The 26158-nt window shown below is 36.8% G+C and overlaps 1 protein-coding gene across 4 annotated transcripts in view; it reads right to left on the reverse strand.

Moving 5' to 3' along the window:
• Positions 1-860: 860 nt before the first annotated feature.
• The window catches only part of GSPT1 (G1 to S phase transition 1), a 39620-nt gene continuing 14322 nt past the window's right edge, over positions 861-26158 (reverse strand). For 3 of the 4 annotated variants that reach the window (XM_034783021.1, XM_034783019.1, XM_034783022.1), the window contains 12 exons: positions 25594-25821; positions 24533-24566; positions 22284-22361; positions 16672-16852; positions 16142-16296; positions 15322-15462; positions 14429-14522; positions 13982-14062; positions 9454-9627; positions 8644-8733; positions 7834-8002; positions 861-3478 (listed from right to left, as the gene is read on the reverse strand). In XM_034783021.1, coding sequence (XP_034638912.1) covers positions 3426-3478; positions 7834-8002; positions 8644-8733; positions 9454-9627; positions 13982-14062; positions 14429-14522; positions 15322-15462; positions 16142-16296; positions 16672-16852; positions 22284-22361; positions 24533-24566; positions 25594-25821 — 1478 coding nt within the window. In that variant the 3' untranslated portion in view covers positions 861-3425. The remainder of the gene's footprint in view (positions 3479-7833; positions 8003-8643; positions 8734-9453; positions 9628-13981; positions 14063-14428; positions 14523-15321; positions 15463-16141; positions 16297-16671; positions 16853-22283; positions 22362-24532; positions 24567-25593; positions 25822-26158) is intronic. The other variant, XM_034783020.1, reaches the window with a different exon arrangement.

The following is a 26158-nucleotide window of genomic DNA, read 5'->3' on the forward strand; positions in this document are numbered from 1 at the left end:
TTAGATTTTTCTTCACTGTACTCCCTAAGGATTGTAGAAGGAAAATATGCAGAAATTTGTAAGAAAAACATTTTGAGGAGGAATTTGCAAGGAATCTATTATTGGAGACATTGGAAAATTTTGCTATTGTTCTAAAAGTTCATTCATTAGTAATATATTTTCTGTGTAATCTTCTGGAATGGTTCATCTAAAAAAAACCCCAATGTCTGAGAACATATATAGACCTCTCATGAAGGCTATATTTCTCATGACGATAATATTTAATGAGTTGGTGGCAGAGGTTATTCATTAAGCAATTTTCACTGGGCATCTTGTGCCATTGAAAAATCTGTAGCCTTAAGCCATATCACCAGCATGATTAGCAAGCCCAACGTCCTATTTTATGTGGTGTTTGTTTCCTCTTATAACTAGCAGGAAAGAATGAACTGTCATTTTTCATGTTACAGAATAATCAGGACTCTGGTACTCCACAAAGATTTTTTGCATTTAATCATTACATATATTATCAAGGCTTTCAGTTCAGTAACAAAAGATCTTAATCATGTAAAGTCAGTATAGTATATTTATCTGTTGATAAGTTAAGCCATTTCCTTACACTCAGTTCAACTCTTCATGTCTTAGTTCACATTATTTTTTCCTTTTATGGCTGGGTAAATCCTTTATTTCTTTCATCTTCAAAATAGTTTGCCATGTGTTTTGACAGAAGGAAATAAGGATTCAAAATGACAACTGTTTAAAAAAGTTTATTACATTGAGGAACTTATTAGCAAGTAGTACTTATTTCAAAACAAAGCAGCTGCACCATTCCTTTTTTCTTAATTATCTAAATTCAGCCCATCAATTGTAGTAAAAACTGCACTAACAATGTGGTGCGAAGATTTAATGGAGTACATTAAACTTACGCAATTTGAGGAAGATTCAAAAAAAGTCAATGATCAAAATAGGATAAAGGTATATAGACATATTTAGCTCTTATATCTAAAAATGAAACCAAATACCCTATACTTTTGCTTTGCATTTTGCTATTAATATGCTTAAAGGTTGTAAAATATTCAAACAGAACACCTTACAACCTTATAAAAATTTTGTATTGCTTTAACAAGATCTACAACCTACCTTTCAACATATTGTTAATGCACTTCCATCTTAATTCAGTTTCCCTTAACATACCAAGGCAGTTTTAATTGGATTTATGTAAATAGGATTCAAATATATTCCATCGTAAATCTAGTGTATTATAGAAATCCTTGACAGTTCCATGTACCTGTTACATTTCCATCCATCAGTTGATTTTCAGGTTTCAGTGATGAATCTGTTTTCAATCCATGATCAAACTAATCAATTTAAGTCCTTATAAGTTTGCTCAAAAGTGATAATTCAGATATTTAGTGCTTCAGTTGCATTTCAATGCTTTAAATAAAAAAAACAACTTTACATTAGGTCCTCCCTGAACTGTCACTCCCCAAAGACAGTTTTAATAAAGGAGAAAATTTCAAAAGCATAAACATTTTGGGAGCCAATTTATGTACTTTAGAATTTTCAGTCAAACCAGAAAAACAGAGCTTTGCAAGAATTTCCTTGACTAATTTTTATGCCAGTTTAAGATCCAAGTGTCTGTAGTTTGCTTTTGTTCACTTAGTTGTGGGAGGGAGGGGGGAAGGGAAGGTGTTTGTTTATATTTTGTCTAAAGCTCTCAGATTTCCCAGAAAAATAAAAGCTCAGAGATTTGCAGACTTAATAAAATTTATTTAAATTTCATGCATTACGGTAGCTACAAGTGTAATCATATGAAACTGAAGGACAATAACTTGCGCTGTCCATACAATGTAGCCTTAAGTGAAATGAATGGGAATTCCACAGTTACAAAGAAACAAGAAGGATAAAACTCTTTAAAATTTTGAGTTCTGTAAACTGAAACAGTCATGTGACTGTCAGCTTCTGGGGAAGGCAAGGGCTCACCACTATTTAATTTTACAATTGCAAAATATTTAATTTAAAGGAAAAGTATTCTGAAGAAGCTCTGAAGTTAACCTTTTAAACTAATAATGGAAATTTCCATTAATATGTATTTCTCTTATTTCCCATTCACCCTCTTTCACTTCATTCGAACCAGGATGGCAACAGGAGATAGTCCACTTTTACCTACAACTACGTAGGGTTTTAATATATTTAGCTCCTTCAAGTTGTATTGAGAAAGCTTAATTTTAAACTGCTTATGGCTTTACTTTCTCAAGAAAGCTCTTTACCAGTCTACACAAGCTTAAATTGGCTTGATATGCAATAATTTACAGACTGTACTTGATTCTGCACCTGCTAAATTTCAATATGTGCAAACACTTAGGGTCTTAAATAGTCCCTCCCCTCAGTTCAGACAGGTCTTTAAAACAGTAAGGATTATCCAGCCTTCTAACAGAGAATGAACTAAGTGACTTGTAGAACTGGCACTTTTTTAACTGGCCCAGTTTTCAGACAAAATCTAACTCATAAATACCAATATAGGCATTATTGCCACAATTACCATGTTTTTGCAACTTCCATTGATTTACTGGTTGTTAGCATTTTCTGAAGGTAAGAATTTGATTATGCTGTACTTTTTATAAAGACAGTATGTAATTCTAGCATTCAAAATCAACTTACTGTGTCTAAGAAATTATGTTAAGTCAACTTAGGTTTGCTGTAGATATAAACCAACATAAAGCTAATAAAGTAGTGCCACATTTGCAAAAAGGTATTTAATTTAAAGAATGCATTAAACACTATTAGGATGGGGCAAAACGAATTCCTTTTATACAAACTTGGTCAATTGTCTAAGAACCTCATTTAAAACGGGGAGGGGTGAGGAGGAGGGGAGAGGGGGAGGAAGAGAGCCGCTGAGGAGTTTAGAAAACTCCAAGTAATCAAACATTTAGAATACTTGGAAAGTTAAAAAGCTAATGCAACAGTGTTACATCCAGATAAAAAACATTATTCAAAAGCAATTCCAATACCAAAAAGGATTTCAAATTGAATAGTTTATTAACATGGTAGTTGTCTTTGTAACATGTGTACACACACTCACACACTGAGTGATCTGCCTGGAAAAAAAGATGTCTTAATATGCCAGGGGAAATTAAACATTAAAAATCCTTTGTATTTTCATAATTAAAGGCAATTATGTCCACATCACTTACAAAGCTATTGCCGAATCTTTGCAAGGAAGCAGAATTTGGGAGAAAAAAAACCTCTTTTTGGGAAATTCAACAGTGGCATAGCAGAGCTCTCAATATGAGAAAGCTGACATAATGTGGACCTTGGCTGTGAAATTTGTCTTTGCAAAATATGGGGAGAAGTTTATCAATGGGCAGAAAATAAGAAGGCGGTGTGAAGTAGGCTTTTGCAGAGTCAATCTTCCTCACAGTATTGTGCAGGGTCATCAAGAAAAATGCTTAGTCCTTCTCTGGAACCAGTTTCAGAACTTTTCCAATTGCAATGGTCTTACCTAAACCAAGGAGAAAGATGCTTGTGTTAGGTCTTTATTGGTGAACAATGCACTTATATCTAGAAGTGTCAAAGCTTCTAAAACATAGATTCCTCATGGTGTCACAGATAATTATATATTAGAGAAAATTACTTTTCATGACAAGAGTACAATAGTGTGTTGATGGGAGCAAAAGTGCCACTCTCTCACAGGAGAAATCAATGTAGATACAAAGAGTGAGATTGTTCTACATTCATCTGAATTTTTGCTTGCTAAGAGAGGCTTCATCATAAGTGCTTTAAGTTATGCTATTCCAACTTGTACAGGTTGAAGACACCATTCCTGCAAGTTCCATGTATTCCCTTGTCCTAAAATGTAAGAATTTAAGTAATCAATAAGGGACAGCTCTTAAAGAGCAAAAGCATGTTATTTCAGGAGGTAATTCCATAAGTTTTGTTATGGATGCATATAGCCAGAAGTCTAGAATGAATGGCAAAACAAAGATTGCCTCAAGTCATAATATTTTGTGACCATAAGGCATGTTTTGTCAGGTTAGTGAAAAGTTATTTGGGAATACCATTTTTTCCTTCTTGTTTGAAGTTCAACTAGCAGCTGCAGTATCAATGAGCTCCTGCTATCTGCTTCACTAGAAACACCTGCTAAATGTATTTAAATAATGTGATCATAAGTCATTTTTACTTGACGGAGATGTCATGAGAAATTTTTTGTGCAGGTGTTTGATGCACTAGTTTTTCTGTGCCAACAACTGGGTGGGGGAAAAGGGAACTACTTTTTAGTGTCTGATTCCAGCAAAGTTTGCAGAATATTATTAGGGCTGTCAAGCGCTTAAAAAAAACTAATCACACTTAACAAATTAATCGTGATTAATCACGCTTAAAAAAATTAATTGTGATTAATTGTGCTGTTAAATAATAGAATACTTTTTATATAAATATTTTTGGATATTTTCACATTTTCAAATATATTGATTTCAATTACAATACAGAATACCACGTGTACAGTACTTTTTTTTTTAATTACAAATATTTGCACTGTAAAAAAAAATAGTAATTTTCAATTCACTTAGATTTCACTACCGTACTTGTATTATCTTAAAAGTTGAACTTACAAATGTAGAATTATGTACAAAAAATAACTGCATTCAAAAATAAAAAACAATGTAAAAATTTAAGAGCCTACAAGTCTACTCAGTCCTACTTCTTATTCAGCCAATCGCTCAGACAAGTTTGTTTACATGTGCAGGAGATAATGCTGCCTGCTTCTTGTTCATAATATCACTTGAAAGTGAGAACGGGCGTTCGCATGGCACTGTTGTAGCTGGGGTTGCAAGATATTTACATGCCAGATGCGCTAAAGATTCATATGTCCCTTCATGCTTCAACCACCATTCCAGAGGACATGCGTCCATGCTAATGGGTTCTGCTCGATAACAATCCAAAGCAGTGAGGACCAACTCATGTTCACTTTCATCATCTGAGTCAAATGCCAGAAGCGGAAGTTTGATTTTCTTTTTTGGTGGTTCAGGTTCTGTAGTTTCCGCATTGGAGTGTTGCTCCTTTAAGACTTCTGAAAGCATGCTCTACACCCTGTCCCGAACAGATTTTGGAAGGCACTTCAGGTTTTTAAATCTTGGGTCGAGTGCCATAGCTATCTTTAGAAATCTTACATTGGTACCTTCTTTGTCTTTTGTCAAATTTGCAGTGAAAGTGTTCTTAAAATGAACCACATGTGCTGGGTCATCATCCAAGATTGCTATAACATGAAATATATGGCAGAATGCAGGCAAAACACAGAGCAGGAGACATACAATTCTCCCCAATAAGTTCAGTCAAATTTAATTAACATGTTTTTTTAAACGAGCATCACCAGTATGGAAGCATGTCCTTTGGAATGTGGCCAAAGCATGAAGGGGCATACAAATGTTTAGCATATCTGGCACGTAAATATCTTGTGACGCCAGTTACAACAGTGCATTGTGAATGCCTGTTCTCACTTTCAGGTGACACTGTAAATAAGATGTGGGCAACATTATGTCCTGCACATATAAACAAACTTGTTTGTCTTAGCGATTGGCTGAACAAGAGATAGGACTGAGTGAACTTGTAGGCTCTAAAGTTTTGTTTTTGAGTGCAGTTATGGAACAAAAATAATCTAAATTTTTAAGTTGCGCTTTCACAATAAAGAGATTGCATTACAATACTTGTATGAGGTGAACTGAAAAATACTATTTCTTTTATCATTTTTACAGTGCAAATATTTGTAACAAAAATAATAGAGTACTGTACACTTTGTATTCTGTGTTGTAATTGAAATCAATATATTTGAAAATGTAGAAAAACATCCAAAATATTTAATAAATTTCAATTGGTATTCTATTGTTTAACAGTGTGATTAAAACTGCAATTAATCATGATTAATTTTTTTGAATTAATCGTGTGAGTTAACTGTGATTAAATCAACAGCCCTAAATATTATGCCTCACTTACAAGACCCAGGATTCATGTTCCTCGGTTTGATTCTCTTGACTATTAGAATCTAAAGCTGTTAACTTGGGTAGCTCATCATGAAACAACAATGGATTACAAGGGATATATTGAGTAGCGATTAAGAGCCAAACAGAATCATGCTGACCGGGTTAGTGAACAGTAGGGATCTGGCATAAACTAAAGCTGAAGCTACGGGCAGTACATGGCTATTTCAACAGTTTGGGAAGATGGTGGAATCTCAGAACTCTAGTATGAACCTGCCTTTTTTGCTCACCAGTGATTAAATAGAATGGAAATCATGCTTTCAAGTCCATTTTTTGAAGTGACGCCAAGTGCTATCAGCTAGAAAGTGTTATGATTTCAGAACAGTCTGTTTTCCTTTTCAACTGAGAAAAATGTGGAAGATGAGAGAAACTCTCGGGAAACCATTTACTTTTCAACTAAGATGCAGTCAACTCCTGACAAGGGCATTATTCCAGAAAAAGCTAATACATCCAGAAATGCTGACATTTTAAGAGACCACATTTTCCTGCCTATCATTACATTTTATAAGTGGCTGCTTTTATAAAAAGCTGAGCAACAGCATATTCAACCAGTCTGATGAGAATACACGGCAAGTAAATAGGAAGAATGGGGATCTGTACTAACAGCCAACTCTTTGTATGTCCATAAGCATCTGAGACATATAGAAAATGGATGGACCCTTCGTGCTGCACACATCCTTTTCTCAGCTTTGAAAATTCAGACTTAAGGACTTGAATTAGAATTAATTTGCAAACTGGACATTAAATTAGGCTTGAATAAAGACTGGGAGGGGATGGGTCATTACACAAAGTAAAACCTATTTCCCCATGCTAATTTTTTCCCTCTCTACTGTTACACACCTTCTTGTCAACTGTTGGAAATGGGCCATCCTGATTATCACTAGAAAAGTTTTTTCTTCTCCTACTGATAACAACCCACCTTAACTGATTACTCTCGTTATAGTTAGTATGGCAACATCCATTTTTTCATGTCCTCTGTGTATATATAGATCTTCCTACTGTATTTTCCACTGCATGCATCCGATGAAGTGGGTTTTAGCCCACGAAAGCTTATGCTCAAATAAATTTGTTAGTCTCTAAGGTGCCACAAATACTCCTCGTTCTTTTTGCTGATACAGACTAACATGGCTACCACTCTGAAACCTGTCACAATATTATTAGTCTCCCAAATTGGGCCTCAGATCTTGAGAAACGTCCTGTATTCTTTAACTTTTCTGCACAGCAAGCAGGAGGCTCCCGGGAGCAGCTCTAAGGCAGAGGGCAGGAACAGCACACGGCAGTGGGAGGGAGGGACAGCTGAACTGCCCAGAAATTGATAGCCTGCTGCACAGTGAACTTAGGGGAGCTCATAGGGGGATTGCCAGTCCACCTTGGTTCCAAGCCCCCACCAGCTAGCTCCAACGGGCTGCTCTTTGCAAGCAGTGGACAAAGCAGGGGCTGCCAAACAACATTATAAGGGAGCATTGTGCAACTTTAAATGAGCATGTTTTCTAATTGATCAGCAACGTAACAACGGGACAATGTTAAGTGAGGAGTTACTGTATCTTTAGTATGCAATACTTGTGAATGCATTTCTGTTATTAGCAGCAGCCCTATTGTCTCCTCTCCATATACTGTACAATGGCATATCTATTTTGCAGCAGGAAGAATAAGGAACATTCTTCTACAGAGAATTTTCTACTAAGTACTGCAGTTAGAAAAGGGACAGCTAGTATTTCCATTTCCAATTTCTCATTTCAGTGTTTGAGATTTCTTATTCTAAGTGTAATAAGATGGTGTATATATACACAGAAACAAACTTTAATAGTTGCACAAGTACTCTTACCCTCATCTCTTAAGGTAAAACGACCCATCTGAGGGAACTCTTTGAATGTCTCAAGGCAGATGGTTCCTGCTGTCCTTAAACGGGCAATGCATACTTGATCTTGTTTCACAAAACGTGGTCGTGTCTTACTTTTTTCTCCTGATTTTTTGTCTACCAAGCAGATTAAGGCCTGCACAAGAATGAGAAGTTTTAAATGTTAGCAAAACACAGTTCATTGACAATTATATTTTCCCTTCAGAAATAAAGCATCAGTATTCACCAAGCCTCTTTAAAACTACTGTCTACTTGAAATTTAGTCAATTTTGAAAAGGTAACAGTGGTTTACCTAACACTTGCTCATGAGACACTCACCCCCACCAACTTCTATGATTTTACAATAAATTTTTTCTGCAAATACCCCTCTCCCTTGTTACTGCGGGAAAAACTACACAAATGGACTATACTTGGAATATAGTGCAACTGACATACAAAATGCTGTCAAATCCACAAGTAAACAAATTGAAAAAGGGAGAAAGATATCCCCCCCCCCCTTTTTTTTGGTAGTTTTAGGAAGATATTCAGACCAAAGTGTGATAGTGGACCATGTCCTTTTATGATATCAAGTTTGAACAAACAGTAGCATTCAGAGCTCCCAAAGTGTTCATAACATGTATACATGATGCTTATTATTTGCTATGTTGTGTTAGTGCACAAGGGTCCAATCTGGACTGGAGACCTGTTGTACTATTTTCTGTACAAACAATTGAATAAAAAGTTCCTGCTATGACCTGAATACTTTAAGTTAAACTTAAAGCATTAATATAAACTCACTGTTATCTCGACTTCTTCAATACAGGTATGAATGTGCAGCACCGCATTATAACCAGGGCAGATGATGGATTTGTGCTCAATTATCACTATCTGTAAAGTAATATAAGAAGTGTAATATAACTGCATTCCTCACATATTATATTCTAAAGAGGCAGAGACTAACCAGTTAAGGGTTAGCTATTACACATTTTTATCTAGAACTTCATATACGTGGCACGTCACATCACTGAATAAAACTTTTCAGAAGCAAAAGGCCAACCCCACACTCTTGTTAGGGGACCAGCAAAATCATAGAATATCAGGGTTGGAAGGGACCTCAGGAGGTCATCTGGTCCAACCCCCTGCTCAGAGCAGGACTAATCCCCAGACAGATTTTTGCCCCAGATCCCTAAATGGCCCCCTCAAGGATTGAACTCACAACCCTGGGTTTAGCAGGCCAATGCTCAAACCACTTAGCTAGCTCTCCCCCCAATGACTGAATGTCTTATAATACAGAAATATGCTTACTGAAAAATAACTGAGCTATAAGAAGGAAAATAGAATTTTGCTTTAAGATTAGGGATTTCTGAAACTTCAATTAGAATATTCACATTCAGAGAACATTTGTTCAAAGAACAAATGCAATTCACTCATGACTTTTTTAAGCAAGGATTTTAAATCTTGCATTAAGATTTATGAAATCACACAGTGGTCTTACAGCAGCTGTGAAATTTCTAACAAATTTCAAATGGTGTAGCCTTGTTTAGTGTCACTCACTATCATTAGATACAAGAACCAAGGAATTACAGAACTATATTTCAGCTAGTGTACCTGGGCATCAAATGTGCGTCCAGAATGACAAAGGTTATTAGGGTCACAGAGTATAAATCCTGGAAGGATCTCCTCCTCTTCAATTCCTTTCAGTCTAATCTTCAGGTTTTCACCTGGGGCTACAGCATCAGTTTCTACATCATCAGAAAGGATTCCAAGAACTTCCACGTTGTGCTTAAAGAAAGCGAGATTCAGGTTTTCTGTTTTACTTAACGCATCTCACAAAAAAAAAAAAAAAATCACTAATACAAAAGAGTATATTAGACCTATACAGTTTGTCAGCTACATCTCTGCATTAGTTTAAATATGTTGCACTAGGTGTATTATTATTAGGGCTGTCGATTAATCGCAGTTAACTCATGCAATTAACTCAAAAAAATTAATCATGAATAACTAATTTTAAGTGCACTGTTAAACAATAGAATACCAATTGAAATTTATTAAATATTTGTGGATTTTTTTCTACATTTTCAAATATATGATTTCAATTACAACACTGAATACAAAATGTATAGTACTCACTATTATTTTTGTTACAAATATTTGCACTGTAAAAACAACAGTATTTTTCAATTCACCTCATACAAGTACTGTAGTACAATCATGAAAGTGCAATTTACAAATGTAGATTCTTTTTGTTACATGACTGCACTAAAAAAAAACAAAAAACAGTGCAAAACTTCAGAGCCTACAAGTCCACTCAGTCCTATTTCTCATTCAGCCAATCACTAAGACAAACAAGTTAGTTCACACTTACGGGAGATAATGCTGCCAACTTCTTATTTACAATGTCACCAGAAAGTGAGAACAGGATTCGCATGGCACTTTTGTAGCCAGCATTGCAAGTACCTATGTACCAGATATGCTAAACATTCATATGCCGCTTCATGCTTTGGCCACCATTCCAGTGGACATGCTTCCATGCTGATGATGCTTGTAAAAAAAATAATGCATTAAATTTGTGACTGAACTCTTTGGGGGAGAATTGTATGTCTCGATCTCTATTTTACCTACATTCTGCCATATATTTCATGTTATAGTAGTCTTGGATGAGGGCTCAAAACATGTTCATTTTAAGAACGCTTTCGCTGCAGATTTGACAAAACATGAAAAAGGTACAATGTGAGATTTCTAAAGACAGCTACGGCACTCAACCCAAGATTTAAGAATCTGAAGTGCCTTCCAAAATCTGATTGGGACGGGGTGTGGAGCATGCTTCCAGAAGTCTTAAAAGAGCAACACTCCGATGCGAAAACTAAAGAAGCCGAACAACCAAAGAAGAAAATCAACCTTCTGCTGGTGGCATTTGACTCAGATGATGAAAATGAACATGTGTCGGTCCACACTGCTTTGGATGGTTATTGAGCAGAACCAGTCATCAACATGGATGCATGTCCTCTGGAATGGTGGTTGAAGCACGAAGGTACATATGAATCTGGGATGTAAATACCTTGCGACACCGGCTACAACAGTGCTATGTGAACCCCTGTTCTCAGTTTCAGGCGACATTGTGAACAAGAAGCAGGCAGCATTATCTCCTGCAAACGTAAACAAAATTATTTGAGCGATTGGCTGAACATGAAGTAGGACTGAGAGGACTTGTAGGCTCTAAAGTTTTAATTTTTTTTTAATTTTTGATTGCAGTTATTTTTTGTACATAATTCTACATTTTTAAGTTCAACTTTCATGATAAATAGATTGCACCACAGTACTTGTATGAGGTGAATTGAAAAATACTATATATTTTTTTTACAGTGCAAATATTTGTAATAAAAATAAATTTAAAGTGAGCACTGTACACTTCATATTCTGTATATTGAAATCAATATATTGGAATATTTAAATAAATGATATTTTTATTTTTTAACAATGTGATTAATCGCACGCTTAAACGCTTAATTGCTTGACAGCCCTAATATTTATTATAATGCATTATAATTCACAATTGTATGAAAAACTTGAGCAGAGAAGGAAATTTCCTGGTATCACTTAGTTATTAAAATATAATCTAGCACTTTTGTTCTGTCCAATATTCCAATTTATACAACATTATCATACATTGTATTTTAAATGTTAGTCTAGAGCAAGTTTCAAAAGGCTTCCTCACAGCAAAAGGCACATACATTTATGGAGATCATAAGCAAGAGGTAAGTCTCATCCACTTTGGGGAGTGTATACTGTGGTGTTATAAATATGTATTACATTAAATATGTATTTTTTTTAAATATTAGAACCAGAACTAGTCCACGTGTCCACAACAGTCAAGTTTTAAATTGAGAACTTTATATTCAAAAGATGAAAAGCAAGTATGTGCCAAGGTTACATTTTTAAAACGTACCCTTTGAGCACTCTGATAAAAGGAATAATATGTCAGAATAAACGAGTGAAGTGATTTTGTTTACAGATCATATGAGAAGATTTTTGTAGAGCTTCCTAAGCAGATGAATATAAATCAGGATGCAGGTTTATGAATACTCTCAATCAAAACATCATATAATCTAATTTATTGACATCCCTTTACACCATAGTCTGTCCTTTGGTCTCATGACTTCACTCACCAGTAAGGACCAGTGGGGAAGAATTAGATTAATTTGAAAAAGAGTAAGGGGGGGGGGGGGGGAAGATTCATCCTACCCCTCCCGCCCCCAAAGAGTAAAAGGGTTACTACTGTTCACTTTTGTAAGGTTTTAACTCACTACTACTACTAACAGAAGTGCATGTCATCTGAAGTGTAAAAGGACTTATTGAAATATACATATTTTATGTTTATGGTAACCTGCTAAAGGCATTTGCAACTTCTCAAGCACTCCCTACTAATTCTCCTACAGAGTTACATGGGTGTCTGTCTGTCAGTAGTAGTAGTGTCAAACAGTTTTGTGATGAAAAGGAAATAGCTACTTAAGTCAAAAAGTACAAGCTCATCTGAGAATTGCATCTCAAATTAGTTCTTTAAATTGTTGAGTCTTCTTCCTTTTTCCCCCTGGGGAAATAATTGCGCAAGTTCCATGGAAGATGTATTTTAAAACAATATTTTCTAAACCACTTGCAAATAAGAAATGCCAGGTATAATTTTCACCAAAATAGACAAATTAAGTTTTAACAAGAAAAATATTCTGTTACTAATGCATTTAACCCTTATGGAACTTTCCCCCTACATGTTGATAAACTTGTCTTTTACTCAAATTTCAGGAGCAATTATTTTGTTCAGTGCTGTGATGATTCATTTCTTTAGTCACTATACCAGTAGAACAAATGCTGGTAATTTGAGCCCTAATATAGATCTAACTGGCTCTCCATACCCTAAATTAAGGTGGACTGGACATCAAATAGAGTAGAGGTTACTATGCAAGATAACTTTTGGAGACAGTGTCGGAAATTTTTTTTTTATCTTGGAATCTTAATTCAGGTATAGACAGACTGTCAAAAACAAATATGATGCAACCTTCAAGACCTTTGACACTAGATTACAGAATCTACTTTTAATCACACTACTGGATACTATTCATCAGATGGTAGCAACACAAAGCTAGCGCCTTTGTAATCTCAATTTTTAAATCTTTAATGCCCTATACTATTAACTTGCAGCTGCTAATTTTCCAGAAGAGGTGACATGGAAATCAGTCTAAGCAACAATGCATTTTGCATAAAGAAATGTCAGTTTCCAGCGTACAAGAGATTCATCTTATGTTCTGGCATGAATGCTGAGACACCCTTAATTTTCACTGACAGTCTGTTGGAACAGAAAAGGTAAAGGAATTCTCTACTTAAGCCAATAAAAATAACATATACCTCAGCTTATATCCTTAGAATTTGTTCCACTCTCACTTGAAAACGGATATAGTGTGCGAGGAAGGCGGTGACTAACTCCCAGCAGAAAAAGGATTCAACTAGGCAAACATACCTATTGCAAAGCAAACTAAGGCTCAAATCATAGAGGGAATCATAGAATACCAGGGTTGGAAGGGATCTCAGGAGGTCATCTAGTCCACACCCCTGCTTGAAGCAGGACCAATCCCCAGATAGATTTTTGCCTCAGATCCCTAAATGGCCCCCTCAAGGATTGAACTCACAACCCTGGGTTTAGCAGGCCAATGGATAAGCCAGACTGATTTGATGACCCAAGGGTTACTGGAGTTTAGCGATGAAGTGCAATTCTACTTTTGAATGCTGAGGAAATCAAAGACATACTCAACATCCAGAAAAAAAAGTTAACTGCTAAACTAAGATATTAAGCACTGATGTTTTCTCCCATACATTTTACAAGTTTCCACCAAACACCTGTCAGGGATGGTCTAGATAATACTAGGTCCTGCCAGGAGTGCAGGGGACTGATGACCTCTTGAGGTCCCTTCCAGTCCTATGATTTTAAAACATGGAATATTTTCAGAGGCAGTTATATAAAGCTGAATCCTGTTTGACACAGTGTCATATACGGAAGCTCTTAGTTCTGATCAAATTACTTACTGTAAACCAAGTTGATTATAGCCTTAGAAACTTCTTAAATATGGAAGGTGAAAACTTGCCATACCTTGTTTGGCATCATCACAAGTTGCTGTCCTTTGCAAATAGAGCCTGATTCCAGCTTTCCCAGGACCACAGTGCCCATATCCTTTGTAAAAAACAGAAATACTGTTTAAAAGCTTATTTTTCTTAAAATAATGCTGTGTTTTACTGTTTAATCATAAATGTAGTCAACGCAGATACATCAATTGATATATCAAGTGATGTTGCATTATTGCATCTAAGTTAGTATTTTCCAATGAGAAAAACATCTAAAGCATGAAATGGTGAGCATAAGAACATATTTAAAAGCAAATGTCACCCTTTTCAGTCAATCCTGTATATCAAAAGGTAAATGACACAATGCCCACCACATTTAAGACAGAACTACGGGAATCCTTTGAAAATAAAGTAAGACTGGGCCATCTATTTGAAGGTAACATAACTAATTTCAAATCCTAGTTTCATTTTGTACCTTATATTTATCCACAATTGGCAGCCTGATTGGTCCATCAACTGAACGGTTGAAGTTTGGCAAATTATCCAGATATGGAATAAATGGTAACCCGCTAAAAGGAGTAAAAATATTTATTTAAATAAACATTTCACTTAGTTTAAAGTTTAGCCGAAATGTATGGCTTATTCATTACAAATCAAGGAAAGGATTTCAGCCACACACAGCAAAGGGAAATAACTTTAACCTCTAAACAATGAAATCCTTAACAGATCAAAAGTGGTTATACTGCTTACATTCACACCATTTAATTTTAAAACCACATTACAAGCATTTTTTAGAACAGTTCATTAGTCCATTGAGACTCTTGCTAGATATGCTAAATCTGTTCCAGGCGCATGAACATAATAGGCTAGTTTTCAGAGTGGTTTTCATTAACATGGTTTAATTGCCTTGAGCCATATCAGCAAACATAGCATTAAATGGCTATGAGCCATGTTCACAATCTTATTCAGGTTCTATACAGACTATTCACATCAAACTCTTTTTCACCCTAGCCACACACCCAACGTGAAATCACTGGAAAATTCAAGTGGCAGTACAGCACTTTCAAGACCTCACAAGGCAAAGAAAATACTGTTATGGTCTGTGGTAACCTAACTCAACATACAACAGAAATAGTGCTTTTGTAGCGAATTTCTTCAACAGTGCTCAAATGCTTCTGCTTTACTTCTTGGTCATATTGTTTTCTATTGCCTTTGCAATGACAGTCTTCCCTCACGTATATGTTAGTCAATCATATTGTATCTGACTACAAGATACAAACCTATACTTCCACCTAGCTGTACTGTAGTACTGCCTATTAATGAACTATTACTATGTCCCCAACATGTTAACAACACTAAGTTACTTACATATACCAAGGACAGAAATCCGATTGCTCTTTAAGGTTTGCTCCAGTCAGTCCCGAGCAGGGCATAAAATGAATATCTTTTTTGGGATTGAAGCCAACTTTCTTCAAAAATGGCACCAGCTTCTCTTTACATTCTTCATATCTATTAAAAATTGACATGCAGCTCAATCACGCTAAATTAAGAAATTCCAGTAAAGTTCTATTTTTCTATTTGAAATCGAGTATTACAATAAAAATTCAAAAGAAAACTTGCTGATTAGATCAATATTCTGGATTTGATCAAGTTTACTGGAAGTGACTTGCCAATCAATTTGCCACATGCAGCTACTTTAGCAACGTGTGCTTAATGCCCCCCCCAAACAAGCTGAGGGATAAGAAAGAAAGTTTAACATAAATTTGCTGAATGCCCTCTTAGCTTAGTTACTGGAGTTATTCAAATTATTGTTGAAGTAGATGAAAGTCTCGCAAACTGCATTTAACTAACTAGGGAGAGGAGTGAGTGAGTGAGACAGAGAGAGATTGATTTGCTCTAAATTCCTTGAAACTTGGAAAGTTTTCCTAACTCTCAATTGATATTAGAGCTTGTGGCTTTATTAGACATACATACACAACAAACTGTTAAAATACATAATTATCTACTTTCCAGTAGCTGCTCTGCAGATTATGCTTGTATTCTTAGGCCCACCATCCTTCCAGCCAAGGATCAAATGAGGCTTTGGCAAAAAACAGCACTAACTGTAAACTACTGTAGCTTGTAGTTCAGCTATAATTAATTACATGAAAATATTTAAAAATATTTTTTACTTCATAGAAACACTCACCTTTCGTTACTCCAGTTCACAGTTGGATCATCCATTTTATTAATAAGAACTATTAAATGTTTTACACCTGCTGTTTTTGCTAACATGGCATGTTCTCTTGTTTGTCCCCCTTTTTCAAATCCAGTTTCAAACTCTCCTTTTCTTGCAGAAATAACCTAAATTTTAAAAAAGTGTTAAGTATTTAAAAAAAAACAACAACTTAAGAATTAGAATTATTCTCAGTTATTCTGCAATTAAATCAAAGGACAATACATGATTTACAGCCTTATATTCAATAATGCAATAAACCCTGAACACACAAATAACATATCACAATCTAACTCTCAAAACCATTTAACAGTGTTGACATTAGAAGCTGGGTTACAGTGTACCTATCAGAACTGAATTACATACAAATATTACTAGATTGCTACATTAAGATTTGAAAATTTCAGAGACGACAACTGACGAGATATTCTTATATATGTAATTCTGATCTAGCTATTTGTAGCAATACCATTACGTGTAGATGTCCAATTTGTTTTTCTTACCAACACAGCCAGATCAGCTTGAGAAGCCCCGCCAATCATATTTGGAACAAAGCTCTTATGCCCTGGGGCATCTAGGATTGTGAAGTGTTTCTTCTCTGTTTCAAAATAGGCACGGCCCACTTCTACTGTTTTACCTTTGTCTCGTTCTTCTTGATTTGTGTCTAAGGCCCAAGACAGGTACCTGCAAAAATACATTATTCTAGTTCTGCATTAATATTTACTACACTAATATTTTGGTTTTCTTAAAGACTGTTTTTCATATACAATGTTTTAAACTGCCTCAACAACACTGACAACTTTATAAGCATTTCTAAGAATGTGGCAGATAGACTTAAAATTTTGTACAGACAGGTGGACACCCTTATAGGGCTAAATCATTACTACATATATAGCACTAAGCTAATTCTACCTCTGCGATGGCTAAGAAGATACTGTCATTCCAAACCCTTACTTTGATAACTTAATTCCCCGAAGTTACGTTTTGAGCACATACATGCACTGCATGCTTCTGCTCAGCTTAGAGATAAATTGCTATCTGAAGAAACTCTAATAGATTAATAGTCCACTTGATAATGGAAAAAAAGTTTCAATGTTTTCTGCCTTTTATGCACAGATAACAAAACTGCTTTTGACCTGGCACATACCATCCTTCCTAGAGAATTTGTGCTTTGTTAAGTTTAAAAAAAGTTAGTTATTAACTATGACCTTATGGCATCAAAACAATTACAGGAAGAAGTTTGATGGTTTTAGTGCCTAGGTTTTCAATTTTTGCCCACTCGGGTGCTCACTGCTCTTAGGCACAATTTCAAATAGACGTGCAATTCTGTGCACTCTTTCATATACATGCTCTTCTAGGCATTCAAATGTGATTGCCAGTACAGAATCAAATAAATTTACCTTTGCTTCAACTTTCTTTCACACTCACCACCCACTCTACTTCCAAGTCCCCAAAATTGTTGTCACAATATCAAAACAGATTTCACATGACTGGAAGTTCAGTTACTCTTTCCAATGCCTCAATTAATATCTTAATCCTTTAATGCTAACACCAGGTTGGTATACAATATTCCACATGACAGACAGGAACAGAGTTAAAATTGCTATGACAACTGTAATTCTCTATTTTTTAACTTTTTCCATCATAATTTCATATTATTGATTTATTGGTAAAGGATGGAAGAGTGTGTTGACCCAAACTTGGTCATGCAATTATAAAGTCCTTGTTTCAATAAGGAATCTGATAGTTTCAAATAAAGGTCTATTTGATAAAGGTAAAGGAAGAAAACATGTTGTGTCAAAGGTTCAAGCTGTAGAGACAGTTGTTTCTTCAATAATAGTCCCTATTTACTACCTGTATTATATGTGGGTGAAACCTTGTCTTGGATATAAGGCAGATCTGATGCCTTCTAGGAAGAACAGAAACTAACACACACACCCACCCCCCCAAAAAAAACCCAAAAACCAAAAAAAAAGACCACCAGTTTTGAGACCCAAACCTGAGATGATCTGTTCACCCCAAGTAATTGGCGTGCCATAGCATGCAGCAGGACTTGCTAGGATCTCCTACTATTCCCCTTTCAATAAACAAATTGAAAGTTATTTTCTTGGCAGAAAGAGGAGACATCCTTTGCCATCTGAAAACAACATTTCATGATCTCCCAAGGAGGCATACTACAGGAAGCCAGATCATGCTTCTGAATCAGTTTTCTAGATCTCAAAGGTGAGTGTGTAAACATGGATTCAAGCTTTTTTTTTTTTTTTTTTGGGGGGGGGGGGGGGGGGGGGGGAGGGGAGAGGAAGGGAGGGAGGGATGTGGAAAAGACAGGTACTTACTTACCTGGATTGTAACTGTTTGAGATTTGGGTGCAGACATGTATTCTACTCCAGCTTTGGTACGCCAGGCATGCACAACCTGAGTAGCACACACATCTGCACCCACATCTCGAAAAACAGCAATTACAATACAAGTAAACGTTTTTCTTCTTCAAATGGTGGCAGATGTATATTCCACTCAGGTGACTCACAAGCAGTTTCACTAGGCAGTGAACAATGACTGCAGAACTTCTGTCGCAAAGTTTGCATCTGACCTAGATGATGTGGTAATAGCATAATGTTTGGTAAAAGTATGCACGGCAGACCATTGAGCATCCCTACAAATGTCCAATATTGAAGCATGACTGAGAAATGAGATCGATGTCACCTGGGCTCTCATCGAATGAGCCTGTAATGTCTGTGGGGTGTAGCCTGAGCTACTCCAAAAGCCATGGTCTGGAAACCATCGGCATGGAGATCGGCTGACTTTTCATCCAATCCGCATAGGAGACAAAAAAATATTTGAGGTGGTGAAGTAAATGGTTTAGTGCTTTCCAGATAGATGTGCAGTGGTGCTTGGCATTCTAACATATAGAGATACTGCTCATCTGCATTTGAGTGTGGCTTAGGAAAGTAAATAGTCAAATAAATAACCCGATTAAGGTGAAACTATGAAATCACCTTAGCCAAAACTTTGGATGTGGTTTTAAGGACACTATCTTTGAAAAACTGACTATAGAGAGGTTTGTAATTTGCTGGATTTCTTGCAGATGTTATAGCCACAAGAGTGTCTCCCGTCTCCCAGAAGATAGGCTATGAGTAGGTTGTCATCAGGTCAAATGGAGGAACCATTAGGGGGCTAGCACAGTATTAGAGTCCCACAATGGGTTCATTTCCTTCACAGGAAGAAACAGGGAGACTATACCTTTCAGAAATCTCACTGCCATGAAGTTTAAGAAAAGCAATTTTCCTTGGAACGGAGGATGGAACTGCCAAGTGAACCCTCGAATGAGCTAAGAGCCAGACCCAAAGGACTTTAAATGTAAAGGATAGTCCAAAATGTCCTGAACATGAGCCAACATGGGCTGAATTCCCTTAGGTATCAACCAAACCGAAAAATGCATCAACTTAGCCAAAGAAGTAGATCTAATAGATACTTTTCTACTATTAAGCAGGATCTTCTGAATATTACCCTTCTTTCTCCTCTAGCCATGTACCGGCCATGTCGTGAGGTGTAGATTACTCAGTGCCAAATGAACAACCTAGCCATGGTACTGAAATAGGTCAGAAGGAGAGGAAGAGATTTGGGTGGTTGAACAGACAAATTGAGAAAGTTGGAGAATCAACATAGTGTGCTGGCTTGGCCAAGACAAAGTATGAATTGGTCCACCTCCAGTTTGAGGATAATATGAAAGGGGTATGGAGAAAGGCATACATCAGGTGCATTCCCCAGTACAGATGGAAGGCATTGGTTAGAGATCTTGCACCAAGTCCCCTCGGGAACCAAACTGACGGCTCTTCTTGTTGTCCTTTGTTGCACCTAGGTTGATCAAAGGGATTCCTCACCATGCTGCTCTTTAGAGACCAGTCGTGATTGCTGGAGAAAGTCCCGCTGAGATGGTCAGCCAACTGGTTTTGAGAGCCCTGTAAGCACGCTACTGTGGGCACAATGTCTTCCTTGATGCAGAAATGCCAAAAATTTATTGCTTCCTGACAAAGTTGGTTGGAGTAGGCTCCTCCCTGCTTCTTCACATAACACACTGCAATGGTATTGTTGGTGAGTATGTGAACCATTGCTTCCCTCATCGGATCCCGGAAGGCACTGTAAATGACTTGAAACTCCACTACTTTGATATAACATGATGCTTTCTGCCCTGACCACAAACTCAACCTTTAACATTCCTAGATGATGTCCACAATATGTGGGGGAGCATCAGTGACTACAGTTCTGGTTGGCAGAGGATGGGCAAAATGAATAATACCCTGGTCCACATTGTTCTGTTTTTCCCACCACTGTAGAGTGTCCAGTATCTCTGGAGGCCCTCAGACAAGTCTTCCCTATGACAGGCAGCTCACGACAGACCAACTTCAACCATGACTGAAGAGGATGAAGACAACTTCACATGTTGAACCACGTAACTAACTTCAGGCATACACGGACCATGGTCAGATGAGACTGGAGATCCAGACAACGAACTGAACTATTTGCAATCGCACATGTGGGAGAAAAGCCCTCAAATTCATAGTCTAGTAGGCCCCACGGAACTCGATTTCTGAGTTGGAGTCAAAGTCAACCCCAATCAATCGAAGAGGTCCAGTGTGAACTGAGGACTTGTTCCTCAGAAAAGCCTTTCACTAGCCAATCGTCTAGGTACAGGAAGATATGAATTCCCCTTCTTCTGAGATAGGCTGCTGTTACCATAGTCATGCATTTGGTAAAGATGCACAAGGGTGACAATGGGCCAAAGGTGAGAACTGTTTACTGATAGAGTTGACTGGTGACAAAAAAGCTCATAAATTTCCTGTGGTCTGGGAAAATTGCTACATGGAAATAGGTGTCCTGAAGACCGAGAACAAGGGCTTCAATATGGGGGGAAAAAGTAGCCAGGATAACCACACAGAATCTCATAAACATGAATTGCTGAGATCGCAGAGACTGAGGATAGGTCTCACCCCTTCCTTGGACTTGGGGATCAGGAAGTACTGAGAGTAGAATCCCTTTTTCTGATGAAAAGGAGGAACTTCCTCTATAACTTCCAGAGCACACAGTCTGGACCTGCTGAAGAAGCAGTTAACACATGAGAGGGGTCCCTCAAAAGGAACAGGGCAAAGGCCCGATATATAGTAAAGCTGAAGACATACCTCTCAACTTTCAAGCCTGTTAATGTGTCACTAAAATATGTGACACTGACAAAATCTGTGTTTCACATTTCAGTTGCACATCATGCCATATTTTAAGTTTGAAACTTGTTTTTAAAAGATGTTCCCCCACTGTATGACTCAAAGCATTTCTGAAACTGGATATGGATGGGTGGGGGGAAAGGTCTCTGCTCAGAATACTCAGGATTTTGTGGAGGGACCCTATGTGGTTTTGTCATAGGATTCTAATGGAAAAGGTGGTCCCCACATAGGCTTACTTCAGTACAATTAATTCATGCCACCTTCTATCCCTCTACCTTGTCCAAATACAATTAATTCAGGTCGAAATCTACCACTTTGCATTGCTTCATAGCTATTGCCTCTAATGAAGTCCTCTTCTACTGTGCGCCGTCTCCATCCCCTCCAAGAAGCAGGAGATGCTTCTGAGAGGGTACACAGCCGCCCAGGAACTGTTGGCAGAGGAAGGAGGCAGCAGGGTGGCTCTTCACAGCCTGGGAGGCTAACAGTTCAGGGCCCTATTTCATTCACTCATCCCATTAGGTGAAAAGTTTTGTGATCCAGCCTGCTACTTCCCTCCCTATCCCCCAGAACGGTAAGCCTCTTTCTCTGACACCTCTTTCATACAGTACTTATAGGGGAAGGGCAGGAAGACAGAAGGGTTCCCTGGCTGTCTGAGGATGGTTTTCTTCCTCCATCACCCCTACCAGTCAGCTGCTACTGTGCAGCACCACAAATTAAGGCAATATTCTGTATGATATGGAAGCAAAATCTGCTCCAGCATGGAATGCACTGCATAATGTGGCACACATCAAAGCCCTGGCTGGAAAAATCTAAAGGAACCAAATACTAAAAGGAAAACTTCAAAACAATCTCCTCTCAGAAGCTAAAAAAGGATGCCATGGTATAGGTAAGATTCATACCAGGTTTCTCTGTTTTTCTCTTTAGCTTCTCTTTCATATTTCTCAAGTGTTCTTTTGTCAACCATTCCTGTTAAGTACCTGGGGCATGGGGAAGAAAAAAAAGAAGACATTTTACATTAACTACATGGCAGCTAAGTTTCTATTCTAATGGAGTATATCAACGGTTCTCAAACTGTGAGTCGGGACCCCAAAGTGGGTCACGACCTCCTTTTAATGGGGTCGCCAGAACTGGCATTAGACTTGCTGGGATCCGGGTCCGAAACCAAAGCCCAAGCTCCACTGCCTGGAGATGAAGCCGAAGCCCGAGGGCTTCAGCCCTAGATGGTGGGGCACAGGTTACAGGTCCTCCCGCCTGGGGTTGAAGCCCTTGGCCCCCAGCCTGGGGCGGTGGGGCTTGGGTGGGCTCACGCTTTGCCCCCCCCCCCCGGGTCATGTAGTAATTTTTGTTGTCAGAAGGGGGTCGTGGTGCAATGAAGTTTGAGAACCCTTGGAGTATATGATCCGATTACTCTGTAGATCTGAGGTACGGTCTGAAAAGGGTAACAATGGAATATCTGCTCTCAGAAGAGCAATTCCATAATTCAAAAAGTAAGGCATGGCTATCTGTTAAGAAAGTAAAGCGCAAACAAGGCATAAGCCTACCTACTATATGAGCTCTACAGTTTAAAAGGTATACAAATGACATAATGAAAAACAAAAAAATAAGAACGTTGTATATTGCATTTTAAAATGCTTCAATTTAATAAATTTTAAAAAAGGGTACAAAATCTAATATATTCATTTCACAGACATGACCTCCCAAGGAACTGTCTTAATTCAGAATGTCTTTTAATCAAGCAAGTACTATTTTTCTGGATTATTTTAAAACAAATGTTTAAAGGAAAATATATGCATACACAGACATCCATAGTTAGAACAGAACAGTTACAGAAGATTGGAAGTTTTGACTAGTCCAATTTGTTAATCTTAAAACAAATAAATATTAGAGACAACAATAAAACCACGTACAAGACACACAAAATATAAAAGGAGAAAAGGAAAAGAAGAGGTATCAGCAACTAAAAGCATTATATTCTAAACCAAACCAGATAAGTGACTGAGTCACTGTCCATAGAACTACAAAATGGTAATACAAATCAGAAACCTTGGCACATGATAAGTTTACATAAAAGAAAAATGCTAAATTGGGTGAAGTCTGAAGACAGATACTTTTGACCAGCGCCTTCTTAAATTGGCAAGGAAAGGAAAATTGCCGTTTTCCCACAGATCTTTTGCATATTAAAAGCCTAGAGATCTATATTAGATACTCTTTATATAAAACTAACATATCAGTTATGTTGCTTTTCCTTAAAGCATCAATCTGATCTTGTAATGGTAAAAGTGGATCTGTTTAATTTAGAAAGGAAACTAATAAGTGGGGAAATTATAGCAGCATTCAGAATAATTAATGGCTGAGAGAAGGTACAACAGACACTTTACTTTTTCTAATAAAAAGGGATATTCAACAAAATTTAAAAAGGCATAACAAAAATAAAAAAACTGCAGAACTTATGGAACTAATTGATACAAAGTATCTTCACAGAATTTTTAAAAATTAACACGTAAGTGAATTATGAGTGCTTCCAGTGACAGATATTAAAATATACTCTTGTGGCTTAAGAGAGTGACATTGTGCTGCATAGTGAAAGCCAACTTCTAAAAGGCTGGCCTTATGAAGAAACTTCTCCTATGGGAAAGTTATTCCAGATTTATTCCGTAAATGTTTAATGTATATAAAGAAAGTTGACAATTTATAATCTGGTATGATTTAAAATCAATATCTGGATTTCAATATATGAATGATAATGCTAATATCAGAGGCTGATCATATTCAAATTAAAAGTCTTAAAAATCTCACATGGGACAAAATTTAACAAGGGATGAATCAATCTGAACATGAGTTTTAAACAACAGCTCTCAGAAAAAATGGTATCTAATATTCTAAAGAATTTTTTTGTTATTTAGTAAAATATGCCTTTGAACAGTTATGCTTTCGTTAAGCAAATCCTGAGCAATAAGACTGGAACATTGAAGCTAATAAATCAAAGACAATGACTTACTAAATTCATAGACCTGGAGTGGTAGTTCATTTAAAAAAAAAGTCTATGCTCACTAAAACCAATCATACTATTTACTTCCCAAGTGTTATAAATCACAATATTAAAGATTGTAACAGTTCAAAGAAATCTTATTTTTTTAAAATTACGTACATTATTTGTCCTCCAATGGTTGATTTACCAGCATCTAACAAACATACAAAACAAAGATACTTTACAAAGTCATTTAGTTTTAAGTATTTAAAAAAAGAGAAAGTTAGGTCCATCAAACCCATTTCATGACAATATAGCATTGTTTTGTAGGACATTTTTTAAGTAATTTGTCCTGTTTAGTTTTAAAATGCCCCAATGGAGCTTCTCCCACTTCTCTTGGAAGATTATTCCCTAATTTAAGATTTTATTGTCAGTAAAATATATTCAGTCTGTATTTTCCTCTATCACCCTTAATAATTATTGTCCATCCTTCATACTTTCATCCTTCACTTTTTTTGATTGTCTAAAAACACTTAAAGTGGGACAGTGGCATATAAGTGTTTCTCAATTTCTAGTCAACTCGTCCATTTTTGTTGCTTCTCTCCGAATTCTCCAATTTGTTAACAACATTTTGGTTGTGTAGCACCAATATTTCAGGTATGGTTTTACCAGAAATGGATTAAAAGAAAACATTCTCTGGCAAAGGACTTTTTGTTTTTTTGCAGGAGAGGTTTTTGGGTAGCCTTCACCTAACCTACAACACAGCACCAGCTATGCAGTGGGCGAGAGGCCAGCCCTGGTCATTCTAAAGAATGTCATAAAATTGAACAGCAGCAGCATTTTTGTAAAAGAAAGAAAATGGTATTTCACAGATATTAACTTTTATATTAAGAAGTATCAGAATATGATACTGGAAGAGCTATCAATGATCATTCATCTATGATGGGGTTATTAATGCAACCTAATTATTCTAGGCAAGTAAAGCCTCTGCCACACAGATTCAAATCTTCAGCCAAAATTGTACACAATAACCTAGGTTATTAAATTCCAAAGAAATATTACTAATATTTGTCAATCTTATCTAAAAATTATTCTGCCAATTCTAGTAACTTGTTAACCTAGAAAGGGAGAGCAAAAGTCACAATTTGGATTCATTAAAGGACAGAGTTATACAAGAACTTATTATTCACGTTATCAGAAAGCTCTATCCCTTGCCCTGCAGTTGTTTATCTGTAACTTACCTACATGTCCAATGAATACTACATTTACATGTTCTTTTTTAGGAGCACCTGGTGGTGCTACTACAGATTTAGGTTTTGGTATTTCCTCCTCTTCCTCCATCATTTCCTGGGCACTCTCCTCAGTATGCCCTGCATCTCCTGATGGGCCACCTCCTAGCTCTGCTTCACATGTTTCTTCTTTGTGATCCCATGATTCTTCAGGGGACATTTCTGTCTCTCCATTTTCTACTAGAGTGAAACGAAGTACATTCAAATAAATTAAGAATGTAACTCAGAAAAGCTAGTCAATCTTTTTACTCCAGCAATAACTAATTAATATATAGATATTTTTAAATCAAGATGCAACTTTTCTGCTTTTCAGATATTCTGTTTGTGGATGTCCTGGTATGCAAAGCAGGTACTCTCTGCTTCATTTGAAATGGATATTACCACAAGCTTTCAAGCAAGCTTGGCTGCTGACATCAGAAAATTATGACTCTCAGGGATTTAAGAGACTTCGATTTTAACAAAGCAGCATTTTTATAGGGAAAAAGAAAACCCAAACACGGACTTAGAATAGCATAAT

Source organism: Trachemys scripta, chromosome 10 (assembly GCF_013100865.1).
Source record: "Trachemys scripta elegans isolate TJP31775 chromosome 10, CAS_Tse_1.0, whole genome shotgun sequence".
Lineage (NCBI taxonomy): Eukaryota > Metazoa > Chordata > Testudines > Emydidae > Trachemys > Trachemys scripta.